This window comes from Pseudonaja textilis, chromosome 7, assembly GCF_049901715.1.
Source record: "Pseudonaja textilis isolate UNSWEBS1 chromosome 7, rPseTex1.2, whole genome shotgun sequence".
Classification (NCBI taxonomy): Eukaryota; Metazoa; Chordata; class Lepidosauria; order Squamata; family Elapidae; genus Pseudonaja; species Pseudonaja textilis.
This window is the reverse complement of record NC_141996.1, coordinates 35,238,842-35,261,577: the sequence shown is the minus strand read 5'-3', so window position 1 is coordinate 35,261,577 and position 22,736 is coordinate 35,238,842. Positions and strand designations below refer to the sequence as shown.

Genomic DNA, 22,736 nt, shown 5'->3' with positions numbered 1-22,736 from the left:
TTTAAAAAAAAGAAGCAAAAAGCTTCCTAACGAAATAAGTTTTTCCATCAAAAGGGTTTTTAAACTTTGATAATTTTTTGGTATAATAATTGTCTATACAATTCAATGTACTCACATCTTGATTAGACATCTCCCAATAGGGCCTCTCTCCATAGGACATTACTTCCCAAAGAACAATACCATAGCTCCATGCATCACTGGCTGATGTAAATTTACGATAAGCAATAGCTTCTGGAGAAGTCCAACGAATTGGAATCTTGCCTCCCTATAAGGCAAAACCATCATATACACTTATATATTTCTGCACTCTATCTTTTGAATAGAAATATAAACACAATAAAAATATTGTTGATTATTTACTTGTTACTTACTTACAGGACTTATATGGCCACTGATCTCATAAAATGACTCTAGAGAGCTCATATAACAATCCATGTAACAAACTTTACCAATGATAAAGCCAAGAAGCTGGCTTCATTGTGGCAGTTTAAAGTTTGATCTAGACATGGAACAAGCTAATAATCCATAGAACGTAATTTAAACCTTACTCTGCCAGACAAAATATTCTCTTAAATCCCATTTTCCCATCTTGTTTAGTTTATCAGGATTAGTCCATGTATGTATGAACAATTGAAAACTAATGTTACTTAGAAGAGTGCAATATTCCTACATGACTAAAGGGTCTGTATATTTAGAATATGCAGTTATAATTATATAGGACAGATACAAACATATATATACTATATGTTTGGCTAGACATTGGTTCTGTAGAACTATAGAGAATAGAAACAAATAATACAGAATTAATAAGCAATAATAAAACATAAAATAGAATCCTATAAGCATGTAGTTAAGTGTGTGTGTGTGTGTTTGTACACACATACACACACACACACACTTAATAAGACTTAATGTACGAAACATGCATATTACCACTTGCGGATTGGTTGATCTGACTGTTGGCTTTATCCCCTCTAGAATTTAAAAGCTATTTGATGCTACATGGATTACAAACGTAAGAGCAGAAGGCGTGGGAAAAATTGTGCATTCTACTTTAAGGCTCTTCAAAGAATGTAACTTGAAAAAAAAAAGGAATAAAGGCCTTAGAGTGAGTTCAGGGTTTATGTAATATTTACCATTGTGACTGAACACAACAGAGCAATTAAAGGGCAATGTACTTGCTATCACTATACTGAACAATTTTAGTGTGAATAAAATGGTTGCACAAAATATCTGTACATAGTAAGATTTATCTGCAGTTTCTCCATATTATTTGTGATTACATAACACTGCTTTGTCCTAGATCACAGAACTCACCCTTGTTGTATAGGCAGCTTCTGGATCATCTTCCAATATGCGAGAGAGGCCAAAATCAGAGACTTTGCATACTAAGTTACTGTTGATGAGTATGTTGCGGGCAGCAAGGTCACGATGGACGTAACCCATATCTGACAGATACTTCATGCCAGATGCAATTCCTCGAAGCATTCCTACCAGCTGAATGACTGTGAATTGAGCATCGTGTTTCTGCAAACAATTTAAACAACCTTTTAGCCCTTCAGTTTACTTAAGGCTTCTATTCAGAAATAATCTCAGTATAGCTTGGTTTTGAAAATAGCATGCCGAAATGCACCAGTTAAAGCAAAGATAAATTTAATATGTGTTGCCAAATAAGACATCTCTCTCTCTCATTCACTTGTACTCTCTCTCTGACACACACAGAGTTGAAACATAATGTTTACTAACTCAAACCAAATGTCTCTGGTTGATGAAAACTTTTCATTTTAATTTACTATATTAAAATAATACATGGGAGCTTTGATAAACTAAGATTATGTATACTATGGATTCAAAATAAAGCATTCTATCTAAACATGACCTTTGACACAGTATTATTTTTCTATAATACAGCTTCATTTTTTTTTCTGGCAAAACACAATAGCTGTTAGCAAACTTAGACAGTTCTGTTATCAATATAGTAGCTGAAGTGTCAGAATATGTTAAAATTAATATTGATAACTTTTCATTTGTTTTTGTAGTTTACCTGCTAGGTAAACCATAGTCATCTGGATAAAATATATTGTGTAAAACTTTAAGGTAAATGCTCTCAAGTAACTAGATTAAGAGTGTTATATGAATGTAACCATTATACAGAGCATCCATTCTTTCCAGATATTTGCCTGAGGAATTTATTCTAGAATTAAAATGGAAATTATGGCCCAAACTATATATATTTTATGTCAAGCAATATGAATTTCATCTAAAATGAAATCTTAGTTTAAGTCTTAGTGATTCTGATATTAGACCAAACACTGCATGAAATAAATATAATGGTCTTATATAAAATTATGATGTAAATTGCTGTTCTTCTAAAAGCTATAGTTGTAAATCGAGCTTCATGTTGGGATAGTTCACAGAAATGGATAGATGGATGGATGAATGCCTAAAAGTGTCCTCTTGCTATTGATTCTGGAACTATGCGTACATTCTGATATATGCAAAGACACTTGAATAATGCTTAGAAAAGACTAGACTTAGATCTTAGTTGACTTGTTCTATTGCTTTGTACACAATGATGTTGGATTTTTATCATTCTTTTCATAAAAAGTAATAACATTTCAAAATAATTGAGGTTCCATTCATCTAGATATTTATCTCTTTAAGATTGTGGAAGATAATTTTTAAGATAATAAATTAAGATAATTATAGGATGATATCAACAATCACTTACCCTGAGAAAACTATCTAAAGAACCATTTTCCATATATTCAGTAACAATCATGACTGGTTTACCTGAAAAATGTATTAAACAAAGCAATTAATTGTATAACAATAGCTATAAAAAAAAAAGTCAAAATTGAAAAATTCTGTAAAATATAGGAAACATACTAAAATATTTCATAGCATTCCAAAACTGCAAGAGTTGGATATAGTAGGCATGTGTATGCATGTTCAACATTCCATTTCTATATATCTTAATAAATTGCACATCTTTTCTCTACTTTTATTATTATGTCACATTTACAGTAATAGAAATGTTATTAACATGGTCTCTACACAAAGAGTCCACATTTTATTACAATAAATTTATGTTTAGTTATAAGATAGATAAATATATGCATTTATTTATTTAGCTACTGCTTATTTTTTATCTTTATTTAGTATGGTAATTCAAAAATCAGTTTACATTATAATTTTAGTTCATAAGTAAAGCAAAACCATAATTATAAATAGATTTATTGGAAGCAATCATTTATTTATATATATTATATACATAGAAAATTAAAATTTTAATAATGAGGAAATTGAAACAGATGAAATATTGTAATATCTACAATAATATTATAGCATAAACATTCTAGGTTTTTAGGTATAGTAATTAAGTAGAAATTTCCATCTAAACCTATATGCAATCCAGAATGAACTTAATCATTATTTAAGGACCCAAGCTTCTATTTTCCTAAATTTTATTCCTATATTTAACAGGTATATTAAGAAAATGTTCATATACATATTTATATGTATGTTTATTCTATAAAAAGAATGCAGAAAATAATATAAATATTAGCTCTAAACCAGCAGTCTCCAATCTTTATCAAATTGGCACCAGGGACCAATTTTGTGGAAGACAATTTTTCCATGGATTACGGTTTTGTTTCCATTCTCTCGTCTGCCATCTACCTCCAGCTGTGCGGCCCGGTTCCTAGCAGGCCTGGGCATTGGGGATTCTTGCTTCAAACCATGGGTGTCAAACTCACAGCATCACGGAAGCGTCACATACTTGTGACTGTTTCTCCTTTTGGTAAACTGGGCAGGAGCGGGGCCATCATCCGGCCCGTGGGCTGCAAGTTTGACACCTACTACTCTAAACTATTCACTAAGAGAACTATGTACCATTGAATTGCATACAAAGATACATTTGGATTATCAGTTCTGCATTTGATGCAAAATGGACAGAAACAAACTTACAAATTGTTAAAAACAACAAAACTTTTAAAAGGGTGTGCAAACTGAAGCCTTATATCAAGTATTTCTTCTTAAATTTCCTTTTGTTTATTTGATTCTCAAATCTTCAATTTAGAAAAATCAGCATCTATCTATTTTATAAATTCTAGTGCCTTAGGCTCTAATATATAGGACATTATTGCTATTGTTGGCAAAAGAAAACTAAGGTTCTGGATACGTAAGGACAAAAGATTACCATAACAGAGTGCCATCGTGTTCCATTATGACTAATTAGCCAATGGCAAATGTGCTATGTTTAATTATCCCAAGTACTAAGTAGTTTAGGAATAGCATTTCACATCCTCTATTCAACAGTCTTTTCACTGCTTAATGACAACTGAACACACTTCTTTCATGTGGCCTTTTGTGAAGAAACACTGCCATGATTATGCTCCAATGAATCTTTACAACAGCCCATAACTCAAACGTTTCTAGTCAAGTCTGACATAAGTTATGGCCTGGGAACCAACTTCCTCCCTCCCAATATACATACAGCACAATCCACTTAGCAACTGCTTTAGCCCATTTGGGATAAGGTTTCTCTTATTCACCACTTTCAATACATTGTCAATAAAAACACCCGAGTGTAGTAAGGTACTGACTTAATTTATTAATAATTACATTTCATCTGAAAACAGCTGCTGAAATTATAGACTGCTTTTGCAGTATGCTTTTCTTTCAGTGGAAACATTTTTAAATGACTCTAGACATCTGGACTGATAAAGTTAAACCACTAATTTAATTTTAATTCATTTTATTTTTTTAATTAATTAATTAAATTAATTAATTTTAATTTTATCACAGAAACACAGTCTTTATACCTCAGCCAGGAAAGAGTTTAGCACAATTGGGAAATAGTGCATGTTTTAAAATCATTTCACCCATCTATTTCTATATTCCATCTCAATTTTCTTTGGATAAAATTAAGAATATTTTTGGAGAAAAAAATAATATGTAACAATTCTCACATGTCTCAATATGTTTTAAAAAAAACTTTAAAATACCCATAATAATTTAAACAACTAATTAAAATACAATTGATTTTTTTTTAGCATAGTACTTTTTTGATAAAATCGTGTAAAAATACATTGACACAATGCAATAAGAATATCCAAAATATAAATTAATAAAATAATGAAAAGCATTTAAAAATATTAAGCACACATTTCCTTTATATTTATCCTATCTGAGCAGGTTTTCACATAGTTAAGCTGAAAATGAACAAGCAATCAGAAACACATGTTCTAAGGTAACCCAACTTATTTTTAGAGAAACATGTTATGTTCATTTATCAAAATGTAACCATTTATACGATAACAACTTGTTTCAGCAGTGTTTCTAAATTTTATTATACTACCATGCTAAAACCTGCTGTAAATTATTACTAAACTAAGCAGAACATGTGTGTTGGCTATTAGAAGTGCTGTCTGTAAAGCACCTTGGAGACTAACATTGGAGACTAGCACAGAAACAAATATGAAACAGGGGAATAATTCAGCATTGGAAAAATAGACTGAACTCTTCTTTAGCTTGTGTAGCTTATCATATCTCTAGTGAGCAGTAAGCCACACAGCTGCTGAACAGTGTATGTGCCAATGTTCCAACTAAGAGTTTCCTACAGATGACAGCCATGAAAGTTGTTAAGAATTATCCCATAATGTGCATTCAGCATGAATAGCTTATTTGTAAAGGCTATCCAACAAATTTGGTTTGCCACAGAAAATCCCAATGCCAATAAATCATATGTATCATATAAGAAGGTATGGTTGGCACATTTCTTTAAAAAAGAACACCCATGGATAATCTACTAACTTTGAAATAATTCCAACCAAACTTTAAGGATTACATAATTATCAGTAAAATATAAGTCAAAAGCACTGGAAGATTTTTCATTATAATGTATCAATACAGAAAGAAAAATATATTCGACTTTTAAAAATGTAATAATAATTCAAAACATGTTTCACAAAAATAATTTGAAAGCAAAAAATAATATAGGGTATTTTCTTATTTTTACTTTTTCATCTCTAACAAACACTTGTAAAATGTACCTGATATTTATTAGGATGACCTACAGTGATGGCATGTTTGTGACTATAAATGCTAACACAATAGATTAATCACTAATAAATTATTCCCCTCCTCAAAAAAAATCTCACAAGTTTTGTGAGTAGACAAGGAACTATGGTTTAGAAATTTATCTGAGAAATGCAAGGAGTTTTAAGAAAACTAAATTAGGGAGAGACTACAAGAATTACCTCTTAAGGAAGAGAGAACAGATTAAGAAATAAGAACTTGGGAATCACACTGATGAGAGAAAGCAACAAGAAAAATATTTGACAGAAAAGAACTACTTATATAGAATAACATGTTTCTAGAGGAACATGATTCACACCATTGCTCACTGATTGGTTGTATTGAAAAGTACACCTGAGGGACTTACAACTTTTTTTTGGAGTGAGTCCTGCATTTGGCCTTTCACTAAAATGTTAAGTAAGGACTGGTACATCCAAAACAGGATGTAAACAAATAGAGTATGCTGAAACTAAATTAAAATACATGATGAGGATTTCTGTATGATCCTACATCATATATCTAAGAAATTCATTTTCTTATTCTTTTAATAATATTTTGATGGCAAATTTGGAAACACTCTGACAGACAGGTCCCAAAGTTTTATGGTCTGAGATCACGATCATTTTTCTATATATATAGCTAAAAATTCTATGCATAAACAAAGAGCCTCTGAAAAATGTGTCACCTCTCCCATCATTGAAGGATTGTGTAGACATTATATATGAATACTATAATGCAACAGTCCCCAACTTTTATAGCTGGGCGGCCCAGCTATGGGACAGAAGGAAACTGGGCCCTGTGAATGCCGAGCCAATGGTACACATATGCCCACAGTTCTTTCGCAATTAGCATGCCAGCATGCATGTGCACATCTCAACTGGTGTGACAGGTAGATCAGTGCATGTGTGCATGAGTGCCCACTGGTCTGCTGCTTGCCCAAGTTGACCTTTGGACACGTGCACTCCAACCAGTCACTCATGTGGCCCATTTCTAAGTATACCACCACCTAGTCGAAGCCATGGCTTAGGGTTGGGGACCACTGCATTTAAAGAAAGAAGATATTTAGACAAGAGATACTGAACCAGTAAGGAGAAGCTCTATATTACTACAAAAAAATAGATAAACAATGAGAGTGCTAAAGACACTGAAATAAAGTTTATAACAATATGTATATTAGTTATGGGTGAAAAGAAGAGAGACCTGGGGCTAAGGTGGATATAAACATAAGGATATGAGAAATGATAAAAATAGAATGGGTCTCAATGACTCATAAAGGAACCAATAGTCCAATTAACAAGAGTATATTTTCTTCTTGTACATTGATGGAGATTTTCCAAAAAAGTGATGAGTTCCAGATATAAAAATGATTCTTTGGGTTTCTAGTGAACACCATCTGAGAAGATAATTGATATAATTCTAGTAATTTAATTGAACTTTTACATATTTTAAATATTCAGTTTGTTTTCCCAAAATATTATTATTTTTGTGGCAATATTATCAATAAGAAATGTAATTTTATCAGTGTACTAATCAACAAAACTCTTGGCAAGTTATCAGTTGGAAGTTCAGATTTGCTACATGTATGCTTTCGGCTATTATTGCTGTTTAAATAAATGCTGAGTACAAAATTAAAGTATTACAAAGTTCAATTATTAGTTTTTTTGTTTGCTTTCTGAATGGAGCTCTTCAAATATTTGCCAGATGCTGACACCATGAGGTAATACGCAGTATGATTTTTCAAGTCTAGCCAGAATGCCTGCAGCTGTTTAAGAGCAATCAATGTCAAAGCAGAATCTAGTACTTTCTAATACAGAATGACAACTGTAAAGCATTATCATCTTTATTACCACAGGAGGGTGTACAGTGCACATTATAATATTTAAAATCTATAATGGATTCATAGCAAGATTCTTCATTTTCTAAAACTGTATTTTAGTAAAATTTAAGCTACAACATTGGAAAAGGCACCATACTTCTTTGGATATTACAATATTTCCATTTTGTAATACTAGCAGATATTGTACTATTCAGGAGCTTCTGTTAAATATAAGAATTCTAGGAACAATGCCAACATATTTGTAGCTGAAACTATATGCTGCATTGCCCACAACTAATTGCAAGCATTTTAGCTAAATTATATGACAAGGTAAAGGAATAGCATGTATTATCCTTCTGTTTTAAAATATATGTAAAATTCTGAGTGTTGAGAGACTGCTCAGATTAAAATTAAAACCTAACATATATGTCATATATGTTTCCACTGACAATAATGGCATTTTTAAAAATGCTGACTTATTTGCAGATTTCATTGTAGCTTAAGAGTTACAAAAATCAAAAATAAAAGAGGGGCAGCTAATTTGGAAATGGATACAAGACACTCTAATGCACAGGTGTCAAACTTATGTCGTCATGGCTTCATCATGTAACATATTTTTCCCCTTCGCTAAACCGGGTTTGGGCATGGCCAGCACATGGCCAGCCTGTGGGCCACAAGTTTGACAGCCCTGTTCTAAATGCAAATATTAAAAAAAAAAGAAGAGAAAAAATGTAGCAATTATTCTATGGCTAACAGAAGCTAATGGTTCTAGTGACTAAGGCACTGGGCTAGAAACCAAGAGACTGAGTTCTAGTCCAGCCTTAAGCTTCAAATCTGGCTCACTGACTTTGGGCAAGTCACTTTCTTTTAGCCCAGCCCATCTCACAGAATTGTTGTGAGTAAAAGACAAGAGGAGTAATATGTATGTTTACAAAGTAATAAAGGTGGGACAAAAATCTAAAAAACAAAACATAGCTAAGTAGTGTGGGATTATATGCAAATTGACATGCAAACTGGCTGAGCAATTCAGATATTTTTAATGAAATAACACTGATTGCAAAGAAGTTTAAAATTGTGAGCTGGATAGTAATTGTAGTCAAATTGCCCTTTCCATCCATACTAGCAGCCATCAGAAGAAAGAAGGGGGGATATTTACCTTTAAATTCAGATACCCAATAAAAACAGGCCCCAGAAACTTTTCTTTCAAGCAGATCTTTCAAAAGTTTTCTGCTAATATTGTTTATTTCAACAGTTAACTTACTTTTGGTGACCACACCTTCTAACCGGATTATATTGGGATGATCAAATTGTCCCATGATGCTTGCTTCTCCAAGAAAATCTCTTCTTTGTTTCTCTGTGTAACCAACCTTCAGGCTTTTTATTGCAACTGATATTTCTTTTTTGGAAGGAAGCTTTAGGCGGCCACTACATACTTCTCCAAATTCACCTGTCAGTAAATGCAAACAGAAAAGTTTTGAATTTCTAGCTAGAGATTATGACAGATTAATTGGCTCAGAAACCTACACTTTCAATCTACGTTGTATATTCTGTAGCTTTTTACTCTTCTGGAATATTGCACATAATCCAGATGTCCAATTCTAGAATCTGCCTGAAATATTTCTATTTCTTGAAAAATGTATTTTATGGACCTAATGGAATGTCAAATTTCTACTTCCTGTGTATTAGGGAAAGATAAGGATCTATGACCCTGCTGTCGAGGCAGGAACACTAGAGCAGCGGTCGCCAACCGGTTGGCAGTGAGAAAATTTTGGTGGGCCATAGACAAATCTCACCCCCAGAGGATCCCCACAAAGCAATTAATCCAGGCTGTGCAGAAACACAAGGCTGCATTGCCCACATGGCCCGCTGGAACCCTCCCCACCCACTCACTCCTTACCCGGTAAACTTGCCTCCTAAATTGCTATTTTTCCTTTTTCCGACCATCATCTGTTCTGCTCTGCCAGATTAAGATTAGCTAGGAAGCAGGAAATGGTTGGATTTCTTGCTTTCTAGCTAGTCTTTAGATCTTCAGCTCAGCAAAGCCGAACCTCCCTTAGGACTGAAGGTTTGCTTGCAAGCAAATTCAGTGCAGACCCACGGCAAGCAAATTTGAGAGACTGTGCTAGCCAATGGCAGATAGATAGATCACTGAATGATTCTGTGAGCAACTCAATCTGCCTGCTTGCTTTGCCTGATTTTGGATAAAAGTTGCTCTTTTTTATAAAAAATTCAATATTTATATAAATATTTATAATATTTACATACAAGCCATGCCCAGCCAGTCACATGACCACCAAGCCACACCTACAAATTAGGTCACACCCACAGAACCGGTTAGTGGTCCCTGGGATCTAAAATTATGAGTTTGGTGGTCGCTGAGGTCCAAAAGGTTGGCAACTCCTGCACTAGAGGACTTTCTTCAAATTTTTTAAAATTTGGTTCATATTACAAGCCCATGTAGGAGCAATTTGTCTGGCTTCAATCTGAACTGTACGGGAATAGAAGGTTACAGATGCATACAGATAAATCATGTGGTATATTACATTATTTCAATCTACTGAGAAGATCTGGGATATTTCTATCAATTTAGGTGCTTCCTGTCTCATCACTTCCATTTTGGTGACAATTTGAACATGGAGTAGATGTAATTGTTTTTTCTTCCCAGTTAAGTATGTTCAAAATTGAATCCTTGTTCAGCAGAGTCCTTCTTGACATTTTTTTCTCTGTTCCAGTAAGACAAATGCCTTACATGAGCTGAAATCTTTTGTGCTGAAACCTTCATTAGTGAGAACAGGATAATCTATCAATGCTAGGCTGTATAACTCAAGAAGTAAGGAAGTATAATTCATTCAAGGAAGTCTTCATGAATTTCTCATTCTCAACTGTGAGAATATTGCTTTTTAGAAAACTTAGAGAAGAGCAGAGACAGGCCTGCCTCACAACATCCACATCAAAATGCTTTCTCTTAAATCATTCTTTCTGACATGAACTTCCATAGTTTAGTTAGACTGATTTTACGCAGAATTATGTATGAGTTCTTTTTGCATTGCTTCGTTCTTTATATATCCCCTTTTTTCTGCTCAGCTTTTTTTTCCCATTTCAGATTATCTAGAGATCTGTTGGTTGAAAAGTGACTTCTCATTAAAATCATTTCCCATTTTTGTACAAAATTGCAAAGTTGCACAGCTACTCCCTTCAGAATTGGGATACGGTTTGTTGAATTCTGTAATTCTGCCTCTGGCCATGCTGATTTCTTTTTTAAAAAAGCTATACAACTGGGCTGAAGGAAGAAATCCTTGACAAAAGTTCTAAGAATGCTTCAGCTGGACAAACTAGGGTGTGGCAGAAGGGTGACCTAAAAGGGTTATTTAAATATATCATGAATTACCTAGCACATTCATGGCGTCCCTATTAATGGGTTATATTAAAAATATCTAAGCCATAAAACAATTTAAAAGTATATATGTTTGAATATTATTAAATTAATAAAAAGCAGAATGCAATAGCCAATTTAATTTATCTTAAAGTCTTGGGAACAAAATGAAATACGTTAAAATGAAATGGTATAGCATTTATAATTAAATAAATACTGTAACTATTAGAAAGCATAAGTGTCTTTTGATTTGAAAACTTTTGGAGTTTTCCAAACTCAGTCAGAAAGCTCATCCCATCTATTGGACTGAATATATTGAACAGGTTCAGTCAATATCACTCACAATCTTTAGCAGAGAGTTATACAAATTCAATATCTTAGACTATACATGAGGAATTAAAAAAGGCCCCAAGACATGCAGAGGAATGTCACCTTATACTTCCTCCTAAATATACTTAATTTCTTTTTTGCCTGTTCAAATTTGCAACAGCAAAAGGAAACTTGTGGTTGAACTGAAGATGATAAAGAAAATAGCATCTTCTGGAGCAAGACCAGGGCTGGGATTCTACCAGTTCGCACCTATTTGCTAGAACTGGTTGTTAACATTCTAAGCAGTTTGGAGAACTGGTTGTTAGAAGAAATTACAGGCCTAATCCTGTAAGGAAGGCAGGAAGGAAACATTCTGGTGTTGCTTACAGAAACTGCCTCTCCGTTAACTCTTATTACATTCTCAGCAGGACTAGACTTCCTGTCTCAGGAACATCTCTGGAGTTTTTTTCCCCTCCTTTGCTGGTACTTTGCTTGTGTGGAGTGACCATTCAAAGTTACAATGGCACTGAAAAAAGTGACTTATGACCTTTTTTCACACTTACAACTGTTGCAGCATCCCCACAGTCATGAGAGGCCAGGCGAAGAGATGCGTGCCTCGATGTGAGTGATGTTGGCTTGGCCACACCCAGCCAATAACATGACCACCAAGCCATGTCCACCCAGTCACATGACCACCAAGCCACCTAAGCCATGCCCACAGAACAGGTTGTTAAAAATTTGAATCCCACCCCTGAGCAAGACATTAAAATCTAAAATAAATGTAATCCTTTAATAGTTTGATAATTAAACATTTCTAAAAACTTTTTAATATATCACTTTTTCATAGCAAAAACTTGTTTTCACAATCCCCAATATATGTAAGATAACTAAATGAAAACCAGAAGTTTAATTCCAGATTTATGGAATTTCTATTTCTCCTTCTATTCTGAATTTGAGTTTACTGATCCACTTTTGCATTGGAGTCGTAATTGCAGCCTACGGTGCTTAATATTATCTTCAATACATATGATTTGAAATTTTGTAATCTGCAACGGACACTGCATTAAATTCAGAGGAAAATGCAAAATATATGATTTGTCCTTGGCAAGGGATAGATTGGAAACAGCTGGATTCTGCATTTTCTAATATAGGTTAGGTTTTTTTTCTGTCCTGGAATTCTAACTGAACTCTATATTTATAGTACATAGGAGGAATTAATGTCTTAATTCCACAACTGTGTATGACTAAATTATATCCTTAAGTGTAGAAATTTTATCTCTTTACAGTACTTCTCATCCCCTAGTTTGGTATCACCTAGCCTCATAAAGATTAACAAACTTGGCACATTAGTTTGTAATATTGTAGTCCTAACAAAGCTTGATCAGTTGTGGAATTTGGAGATGTTTTTCCCTAAAAGACAAGCCAACATTACTGTTTTTACTTTTTGTGTACTAACACAATACTTCAAATGCATTCACAGATATTATGTTTCAAGTCAGAGCTATAATGCAAAGCTAAATGATATGTTACCTAGACTGAAAAAGACATTAGCTCTGTCAGTCTGTATGATGTTCTAAACACAGAATGAAAGATCAAAGTTCTTTAATGATTAGTTAGAATGATACGACATAGTGATTCTCATTATTAATATTTTTACCTGCCCCAACAACTTTATCAATAGCTATGCTGGAAGCCTCCAGTTCTCTGGCAAATTCATGAACAGCCAGATTGGGATCTTCGTATGTATGTGGATCTACATATGTTCTGAGTCCTGGAAGCTTCACTGTGTAAAACAATAAGAACAAGAAAATATATGGATAAATAATCACACACACAAAAAGTTAATGATTCCATAAGAGAACATGCACAAAGTACTTGAAAGAAATTCTTCTGGAAAAATTGTATTTTTTTATAGAACACTACTTTTTAGGACAAGTAATAATTTATTTCAACAGTAAACAACTATAAGGGACTATAATTTGACCATTTTCTTCATATTCCATAGACTGGAAAAAGAGTCCAATAATCTTTTCTCCTTTTATAGCTTTAATCATGTACTTTGAGGTAGATGATATCATAATATCAACAACATTTCTTACTAAATTTATCAAAATATTTTTCCATGTTTAGTAATGTTAGCTGCCCCACTAAGGAAGAAAGACATTCCCAGACCTAAAAATAGAGATTATCTGTTTAATCTATTAATTTATATGATTTTATCTCATTTCACACAGGTAATTCTGGGTGGCATTCAAGAATTAAAAACATAAAAACCCACAATATACAATCCTAGACTCTCATGTATATTCTAGATCAGAGGTCCCTAACCCCTGAACCATGGCCTAAGAGCTGTTTGCAACTGGGCCATGAAAAAGGCAAATGACCATGTGTGACCAGTGGGTGCAAATGCAGCTGTGCGCATGCATGCTTGTCACCGCTCATGCAGAACCATCTCCTCTTTTCCCATAAAAGCTGGAAAAGTTGGAGAAATCTGTTCTTGAGCCCTGTAACTAGATTAACCTTATTTAGGCCTTCTTTGTTAACTGCTTGCTCCTATGTCCTACCCAGAAATATTACAGTTTTTGAGAAGTTCTATTTATGATTTCATAAAGAATTTAGTAATTGTGATGGATTGTTCCTACAAAGGGGAGGTAGTGTGATGGGCTACAGTGAAGTGATAGGAAAGACAGAGTGCATTTCTGTCAGGAGCCAGGCAAGAAACCACACAGCCCAAAGTTGGATAGGAGACAAACAGAATTAAGATAGCCATTCCCTAGATTGGGGTGTCAAACTCGATTTCATTGAGGGGGCGCATCAGGGTTGTGTTTGATCTTGTGGGGACTGGAAGTGTGTGGCCAGGTTGGCCGTGGCCAGCTCAATGTCACTCATGTTGGGGGCACCAGTGGCAGCCCGAGAGCTCTGCCAGAGAAAACAGGATCCCGAGCTCTGTTTCTGGTTGCGACAGCCTCCTGCATCCCTCAGCAAAAACAGAGCTTGCAATGGCCACATACTTGCTGGTAAGGCACCATTGGCCAGTCTGTTGCTGTTTCCAGGGTAGCTCCATGAGCCAGATCTAAGCACTCCATGGGCTGGATCTGGCCCATGGACCTTGAATTTGATACCCCTGCCCTAGAGTCTTCCAGGACATATCCCTTAGTAAAGCGAATAGTAAAGTTTTAGTCTGACAAGCTTCTGTCTACTTAATGTAAGCATTAAAGAACTGAACTTTGACTGGGTTGCTTGATGTTATTCTTGTGCTAGGCCTGATAGGAATTGACTTCAAAGGTTGGTTGCTATCTCTGTAGCAATGCTTTGGAACTTTGGAAAATCCATTCATTAAAAATTAGACATCTGCTTTTTGTATATGTTTAAATTTGAAGTGGAATAATAATCATCTTAAAATTTTCTCACCCTCTTCTATTGCTCTAAATCATTCTTCACCATTGTGTTTTATTTAATGTTTAAATATAATTACAGATTCCCGTCTACTGTCTATTTTTAAAAGAGGCATAATAGAAGTAGAGGATCTAAACAGAGAAGTAGAAATTCATTTTCTGGTAAAGTTAGAATTCAGTGTCAGCCAATGTGTGGATTGGGGAACACATTCAAGCCAGGCAAAATTTCTGTTCAAATATTATTAGGCTCCCAAGACATAGCAAGGCTTCCAAGATTTGACAATTTTGATGATCATTCTATATAGAAGTTTGCATACATGGTCAACTGCAAACTGTTCTAGCTAGCCATGTTGAGGTAGATAATTAGACATGTGATATCTCCTACATAAAGCTACAATGATGACCCTCACAATATATGGCTAATAACCCAAATTACTTTATAGAGGTGTTAGGTGAATTTGTAGAGGACTCTTAGCAACCTAATGATGTTTGATAGAGAAGAAAACATTATGGAAGCTCTTTAGGGAAGCACCTAAGTGTGGCAAGCAGATTGCCAAGTTGAATATTTCTTCAATCTGATTCACATCAGAACTCTTTATCTGCTCCTGCCTAATGTACCAAACCAGCTGCTGTAAGACTTTAAGCACATTACAAATACTTACTTCCTTTGTTCTAATGCTAATTGCCCCCAATACAATTTAAAGAAACCATTCAGAATAGAGACAGTGCTTTGCCTAAAATGGCATGCATTGTTTTCTGTAAGACTGAAGTCTGTTAAAGGAAACATTACAACACAACTTTCTGAAAAACAGCAACAATTAAAACCCATGTACACATCTTGCCAGACGGTTTAAGTCTCAAAAGCATTCCCTGCCATCCATGCTGGTTCTGCTACATATCCTTCCTTCCCCTTAAAACAAAGTAACCTTCCACAATTACAAAATTTTGAAAGATTTTTGTCAGAGCTCAGAAGTGTTACGTTCTTACATGACTGTCTTGCAGCAGAAAATAAACACATGCAAATATACTGAGTTGCAGAACTTTATCACTACTTTTATGAGAGCAGAATCAATTCTATTTTAACCATATGAATTGTCCCATGAGAAATGAAAAAGTTAATAAGACTTGGCCTATGAAAGGCAAACAGATGAATTTAAGGAGGAAAATTATATTCTGATATTATGAAAGAGGAAATAAGACTACCAGGAACTGTTAACGGCTGAGGCTTTTCCCCCCTTAGCAATTCAGAATCAGACTGGAGTAAGTCAGGAATTTATGGGCCAATGTGGAAAAAATGTATTCCAGACATAGATTTTGTTTTATACTGTTGCAATTAATCCAGAAGAATATTGTTTGCTGTATTTACATGCACTTCACGTGCCAAGGAACTCCAAAATATGTCCCGTACTGTTGAGTTTACAGTCTCCTCATGCAAACTTGGGAAGAACAAATTATATTTGGAGGTCTCAATAGGGCGCAAAAAAGATTTTATACAACTTTGATGATATGCACTCTAATAAAACATGTCACAGTTAAACTGTTTGGAGTGTTAGGTTTTTAACAGCAAAATGTTTAATGTTATGAAGTCATGAAAAGGAAGCAGAAGATTTGTAAAGGTTTTAAATAAAACCAGAACTCCTCAATGCTTGATTCAGAAGCTTGTTTCAAATGTCAGATGTTTGCCCTGGAATTTATTTTAGTAGAATGAAAGACGACCACCTATGAGTATTTTTCTGACTGCATTTCTATCATCACTTAATAGTTTACAGCTAGCCATGATGATTCATGGAACATTAATGGGACATATTTTCCAGTTTGGCTTCCAGACATTATTAATCCACCAGAATTTATCTTTTTAGAAACAAGTTTTCCATCCTGGCAAGAAACAAACTTTGTTAGTAAACCATAAATTGTTCCATGTATACACACACACACAGAGAGAGAGAGAGAGAGAGAGAGAGAGAGAGAGAGAGAGAGAGAGGGAGAGAGAGAATCAACATTTAGGAAATATAGCAAAACAAAATAAAAATACTGTTAAATAATTTGTTTTTCAGCAAAAAAGAGGATTTTTAAATCTCATTACATTCTGTTATGAAGATTTTTAAAATATAGTATCAGTTTTGAAATCTAACTGAATATGAATAATTAAGATTTGTGACATGAAGCACGTTTTATTAAGTGGGTAGCTTAAGCCGTTTGCTATTCATTATTGTGCTATGTTAAATATCTGCAAATCATAGCCTCCATGTCTACATTAAAGAAAAATACTTTATTGTAAAGACTCCAGATATAAACAATTTGAAGTTTCAGTCACTTTAACAATTGTATTTAGGTGTAGTAGCCTTTAATTGTAAGAATGACAAATAAACTTCAATACATAAAAGGAATCTTGCAATCAGACAATCATATTTTAAGCACTTCTACTTCCTTTTTGTGACTTGATTAGGAATAAAAGAGTAGCAAGTAAAATGTATAATATATGAAATATATGTTGCATTGATAAATGAGAAGTTCTTAAGTTAAAAAAAAATGGATTATTATATAGAAGTAGATTGCCTTGTTCCCAGCCATTTGTTCTTACAAGAAATCATATTTACAATCATATTTCTTTACAAGCATTACTTCTGATTTAAATGACTTTAGTCCTAATTCAACACAAAAGGTGTGCAGAAAAACTTCAAATCATACATAGAATATCCTCTTTTTCACCCACACCCTTGTGTCCTTTATTGTAGCCAGTCTATTTGGATCAGTTACTATTAGCAGTTCAAAAAGGAGATTTTTCATGTAGTAATTAATATCCGTTCATCTAAAGACATAGTCCTAACATTAACAGAGTTTCAAAATATAATCATATTTTCACACTGTTCACAACATGGAATTACTAAAATGTTTGTTGTTTTACAAGATTAAATTTCATATATATGAATCAATACTTTATTATAATTTACTATTGGAAGTATCAATAAACATTTAATAGTGAACAAATCTGCTAAATTTTTAAAAATGTCAGAAATAGTTTAAGAAGTTAGCAGTGAATGAATTATTCTATTGTAATAGTGAATGAATTATTCTATTGTTCTATAAGCAATATATTTTTCTTGATTCTAAAACTCATATTACAAATATTACTAAACCAAAGGTTGGTTCTGTTTCAACAAAACTCTTTTGCTACCACTGAAAAATAATTTTGAGTTGATTAAAAAAAGAATTGGATATAGATCTGTGGAGCTTCTTAATCATCCAGGTAATAGTTGTCTCAAAGGTGCTTTTTCAAGAGACAAACTGAATTGGGCTTTTTTTTTCCCCTGAGGAAGAAGATGTTTTGCTTCTCATCCAAGAAGCTTCTGGCAGGATTGTCTGGGTGATGGAAGGATTAGTTCTGACAGGATGAGAAGCATTTGGAAGGACCATATTTCTTTGCAGTCATCTGGTCTTTTTCTTTCATAGGGAAAAACACCTTTGAGACAAGAATAGGATATTTATATCAATTGTATCTCAAGGAAGAATTAGGAAAAATAGATTTGTCTACTTTGGTAAGTGGTACCAACTTATCATTCATGTTCCCAAAGTGAACTACTGCTGTCCTGGGATGAACTGATCCCTATATTTAACCTATAGCAAAGAGAATGGGAAATAGCATTAAAATGAAGAGATTTTCTTATGTTCATTAGTGCAGAGGTATCATTTCTTATGATTTTATCTAAAATGTGCTACAATGGGCTTAGATATTGGCAAAGAACATGATTTTACTGATAATTCCAACTCTCAAATATGATGCTAGTGCAGAATGGAACAACTTTGAATATAAAGAAAATTGGTCCCTTCTTTTGTATGTTTCTGAAGAAAGAATACTGTATATCCAGATATCTATAGCTACAAAACTTTGCAGTATACTATTACTAAGATGTAAATTTAGAATACATATGAATTTGATTAAATCAGTGATTGGCACAATTTTTGTAACTTACAATGGCCATTACCAAAATACAGCCTCTTCTCATCAGAGCCATGCTTTGATTTATTATGTCTGCAGAATCTAAAAACAGCAAGAGATAAGAATATCAGAAAGGCAACATATTATAAACAGCTAGGTATGTAAATACAAATGTACACATGACAACTTCAGGATGAAATATTTTGTCTATATATATGTCTCAGAAACATTTTCTTAACATTTATAGTCTATGAACTCTACAAAGCAAAGCGGAGGTAAATTTATGGGAATATAAGGAAGAAATATACGGGGAAACATATTGATTTTTCATTCATCTAGTTTTCTCACAATTATCTATAAATAGTTATTTTTAACTAGTTTAATAGGACAAGGGCTGCTAGAGTTAACAGCCATGTTATGTATTCCTCTATAATTTTTGGCTCAGAACATAGCAGTAAAGACTAGATCATTGTATTTCCAATTGTGTCAACTTTTCATTATGTACATTCATAAAACCCTTTTACATATTTCTGTAACGTACTAACATATACATTTCAAATATTTTTCTCAATATATCTGTATATATTTGTAATATCTTAAATACATTTTTATATGCTTTGGGTATCAATTTTGAACTGAGAACTGCAGAGCAAAATTCAAAGAAATATGAAACCCAAAGGATAATCACAGCCAAACTTGCACATTAGTCCAGGAAGTACGAATCAGATCAATTTGCCTTGAAACGCATACCAAATTAAATCCTTGAGTATCCTTGACAGTATCTTGGTGACAGTGCTTATCATTCTACTGCAGGCTTTAAGAAATAAAATCCAATGTGTAAAAGGAACAAGGAACTAACCTCCCAATCAAAATGTAAACCACAATTGTGAGCAGAATAATTGCTACTGCAGCTGAAACAGCAATCATTACAACCTGGCTATTCTCACTGGAGATGGAGAAAGCTAAAAGTGAAAAAGAAAAAAAATATTGAGGACTGAAACAATAAGCACTGATGGTAACTGGATGAAGATAAAAATGGTATTGCAGCATCATTTGTTTTTAGCTTAGAAGAGAGTTGTTACCCCTTTTCTCCTATTGACCTTTTATCTTTTACAGAGATAAAAATAAATTGTATAATTGCCAAGAAAAAGAGAGAGAGAGAGAGAGAGAGAGAGAGAGAGAGAGAAGCAAGATTTGCTATATTGCTGAGAAATGCAAGGTTTATTTATTTATTTATTTATTTTTATTTGTCAATTGCTTACAAGATAATAATTTGTACAACAGAGTTTCCTGGCTTAGGAACTTTGATATACTGAAATTTAAGTTGGAGTAACTTTAGGACACCAGAACCAGATAAAGGCATTTTAAACACCATTTAATTCAACATGCAAGAATTCAAATTCCTCTTTTCCCATTCAGTCCACTTCCGCTTTCTCCTTGAAAGTAAGGACAGAGTGACTAGGAAATGCAAATTTAGTAACCTAAAAGTATAGTTTTACTTTCAGAATATTATCCATTTCTACCCCAGAAAAGAATTATTTCCTTCCAAGACACCAGCATTACCAATGCAAATATAACTTTATTCATGTAGGCACAATGTAGGCAAGAAGGTGCTATTGCTTTAGTAAGTTTAAAAATGGTCAGATTTTTTAAAAAGGAAATATCTTTCTTCCTTTAACAAAAGAAACAGGTTTCAGAATGACTTTATAGTAATAGAAGATATTTTCTTAGAAGTGGTATTCTATAACTGAAATAAGACATCTTTTCATGAAAATGACACTTTTGGCTATAAGGCATGAAGATAATTATAATTATGTGTGTATGTGCGCGCGCGCGTGTGTATGTATTTTTTTAAAAAAAGGTCAAAATGTGTATGATATTAATAGAATAAGAATTCCTAGGAACATTTTTCCTTAATAAAATATGTAGTTCATCTATGAGGCTCAAAGAAGTTTTGTGCTAACTCAGTTCCTACAATAAATAAGTAAACCTGGATCTATGCTGGTCATTTCTTGAATTATTATGCTAAAAAATATCTAATATAAAAGGTACTTAAGAATGTTAATCTTGACTGGATTATATTCACATTTTCAAGCACAAGGTATTATAATTTTTTTAAAAAATAACTTATCTAAATTTAATTTAATATGGAAAAGTAACATTGTAATCTGTTCTCAATTAATATTAAAATAAAGAAAAATCTGCTATATGTAACACAAAGCTGTTATCTTTATTCTATTACTTTCACAGTCATTCACACATTTTTATTTCACATGACAAAATATATGAACATATTTCTTTTCCTTGTTCTCCCATAAACTAAATTAAAAAAGAGTTGAAATATCTATGAATATTCTTCCATTTATTCCATAATCTAAGGTTACTGAAAAATTAATTTGTTGACTAAGAGAGCAATTCTAACCTTACAAAAAGTGCAGATTGTTTTTTAAAAAAATACAAATGTTCAAAGTATAAATATTTCAAATGTGAATGGCTTGAAATAGCAATTAGTTGAAACTCAAATGTGAATCTGTAGTGTGATAAGGTTACTCAAAAACATAAAGACTGCATTAGCAGAAGAATATTTTCTCAATCATTGGATATAATCATTGGATATAATCCACTAATCATTGGATTTTTAAAATTCTGATTAGATGCTTTTTTTGGTAAGACTGCTTTTTGAGTACTGTGTCCCGTTCTGGGCACCACACATTAAACAAAAGAAACCAAAACAGATTCGAGTTTCCAACACAAAACGGATAAACCTCTTCAAAAAATGTCATCAAAATCAAGGCAAGTTTTCTGTACTTTTGCAGAAAACATGTTCTCAAAGACATAAATCTAAAATATGACAATTTATTTAGATGCTCTCTGATACAAGAAAAAATTGGCACATTGGAAAAGAGGAATCTCGCTGATACTATCAGAATGAAATATGAAAATTGGAGAATATGCAGGAATTGCAAAATTAATAATTAATTTTATTAATAAATTAATAAAATTAATTATATAAGTCCAATAAAATATAATTAAGAACATCTTCCATTTATATTGCATTACAGAGTAGGCCAAATGTAAACATTTGGGATTTGTTTCTTTTTAGGAAGAAAATGATAATAGATGAAAACATTAATATAAATACTCAAAATAATTTTTAATGTAAAGTATAAATATCTAGGTTGTGTTTAATAGTTGGGTAAATAAATGGGAAAGGGAGTTAACCATTAAGTTTTACTATAATGTTTTCATTTGCCTGGAAACTACTTTTCAACAGAGCCTGTAAAATTATTAAAGAAGAAAAATATAAGTAAGAATCTGTTAGATATCTGTTACAAGTACCACTTGAAAATCTGGAATTAGAAAAAACTGATGGATGAATTTACTAATTAACTGCAATTAAATGCGAAAGTTCTCTCCCAAATGAGAAAACAATATTGAACAGTTTTTGGGAAGAAAAGAATACAGGAATCTACTTCCAGCAAAATTACTGAAACAAATGTACTGCCATGTGGCTTTTAAATATTTAGAAAGAAAGAGAAAGAGTTCAGAAGTTTAGACTTCACAAGTTCACTCAACAAGACCAGATTATGATATTCGATATTTCTATCCAGCATCAGTTCTACCTAGTGTAAGATTCATTGAATTCTGGAAAAATAAATAAGATGTGACAGGAGAAAGTACAGCATTTCATGATATAGTTCTCAAAACATGTTTTAAGAATAATGACAAAAATAGATATTTATATACAAGTTATCGAGAAAGCCAGATCATAAATACAAAATCATATTTGCTGAACTACGGACAATATGAAATTAGTCAGCCATA

At 33.1% G+C, this 22,736-nt stretch overlaps 1 protein-coding gene across 2 annotated transcripts in view; it reads right to left on the bottom strand.

Annotated features, from left to right (window-relative positions):
- Window positions 1-22,736, bottom strand: part of EPHA3 (EPH receptor A3) — a 218,075-nt gene that overhangs the window by 13,664 nt on the left and 181,675 nt on the right. For both annotated transcript variants that reach the window (XM_026700759.2, XM_087937437.1), the window contains 7 exons: window positions 19,771-19,873; window positions 18,946-19,013; window positions 13,237-13,362; window positions 9,159-9,344; window positions 2,732-2,793; window positions 1,318-1,527; window positions 116-265 (listed from right to left, as the gene is read on the bottom strand). In XM_026700759.2, coding sequence (XP_026556544.1) covers window positions 116-265; window positions 1,318-1,527; window positions 2,732-2,793; window positions 9,159-9,344; window positions 13,237-13,362; window positions 18,946-19,013; window positions 19,771-19,873 — 905 coding nt within the window. The remainder of the gene's footprint in view (window positions 1-115; window positions 266-1,317; window positions 1,528-2,731; window positions 2,794-9,158; window positions 9,345-13,236; window positions 13,363-18,945; window positions 19,014-19,770; window positions 19,874-22,736) is intronic.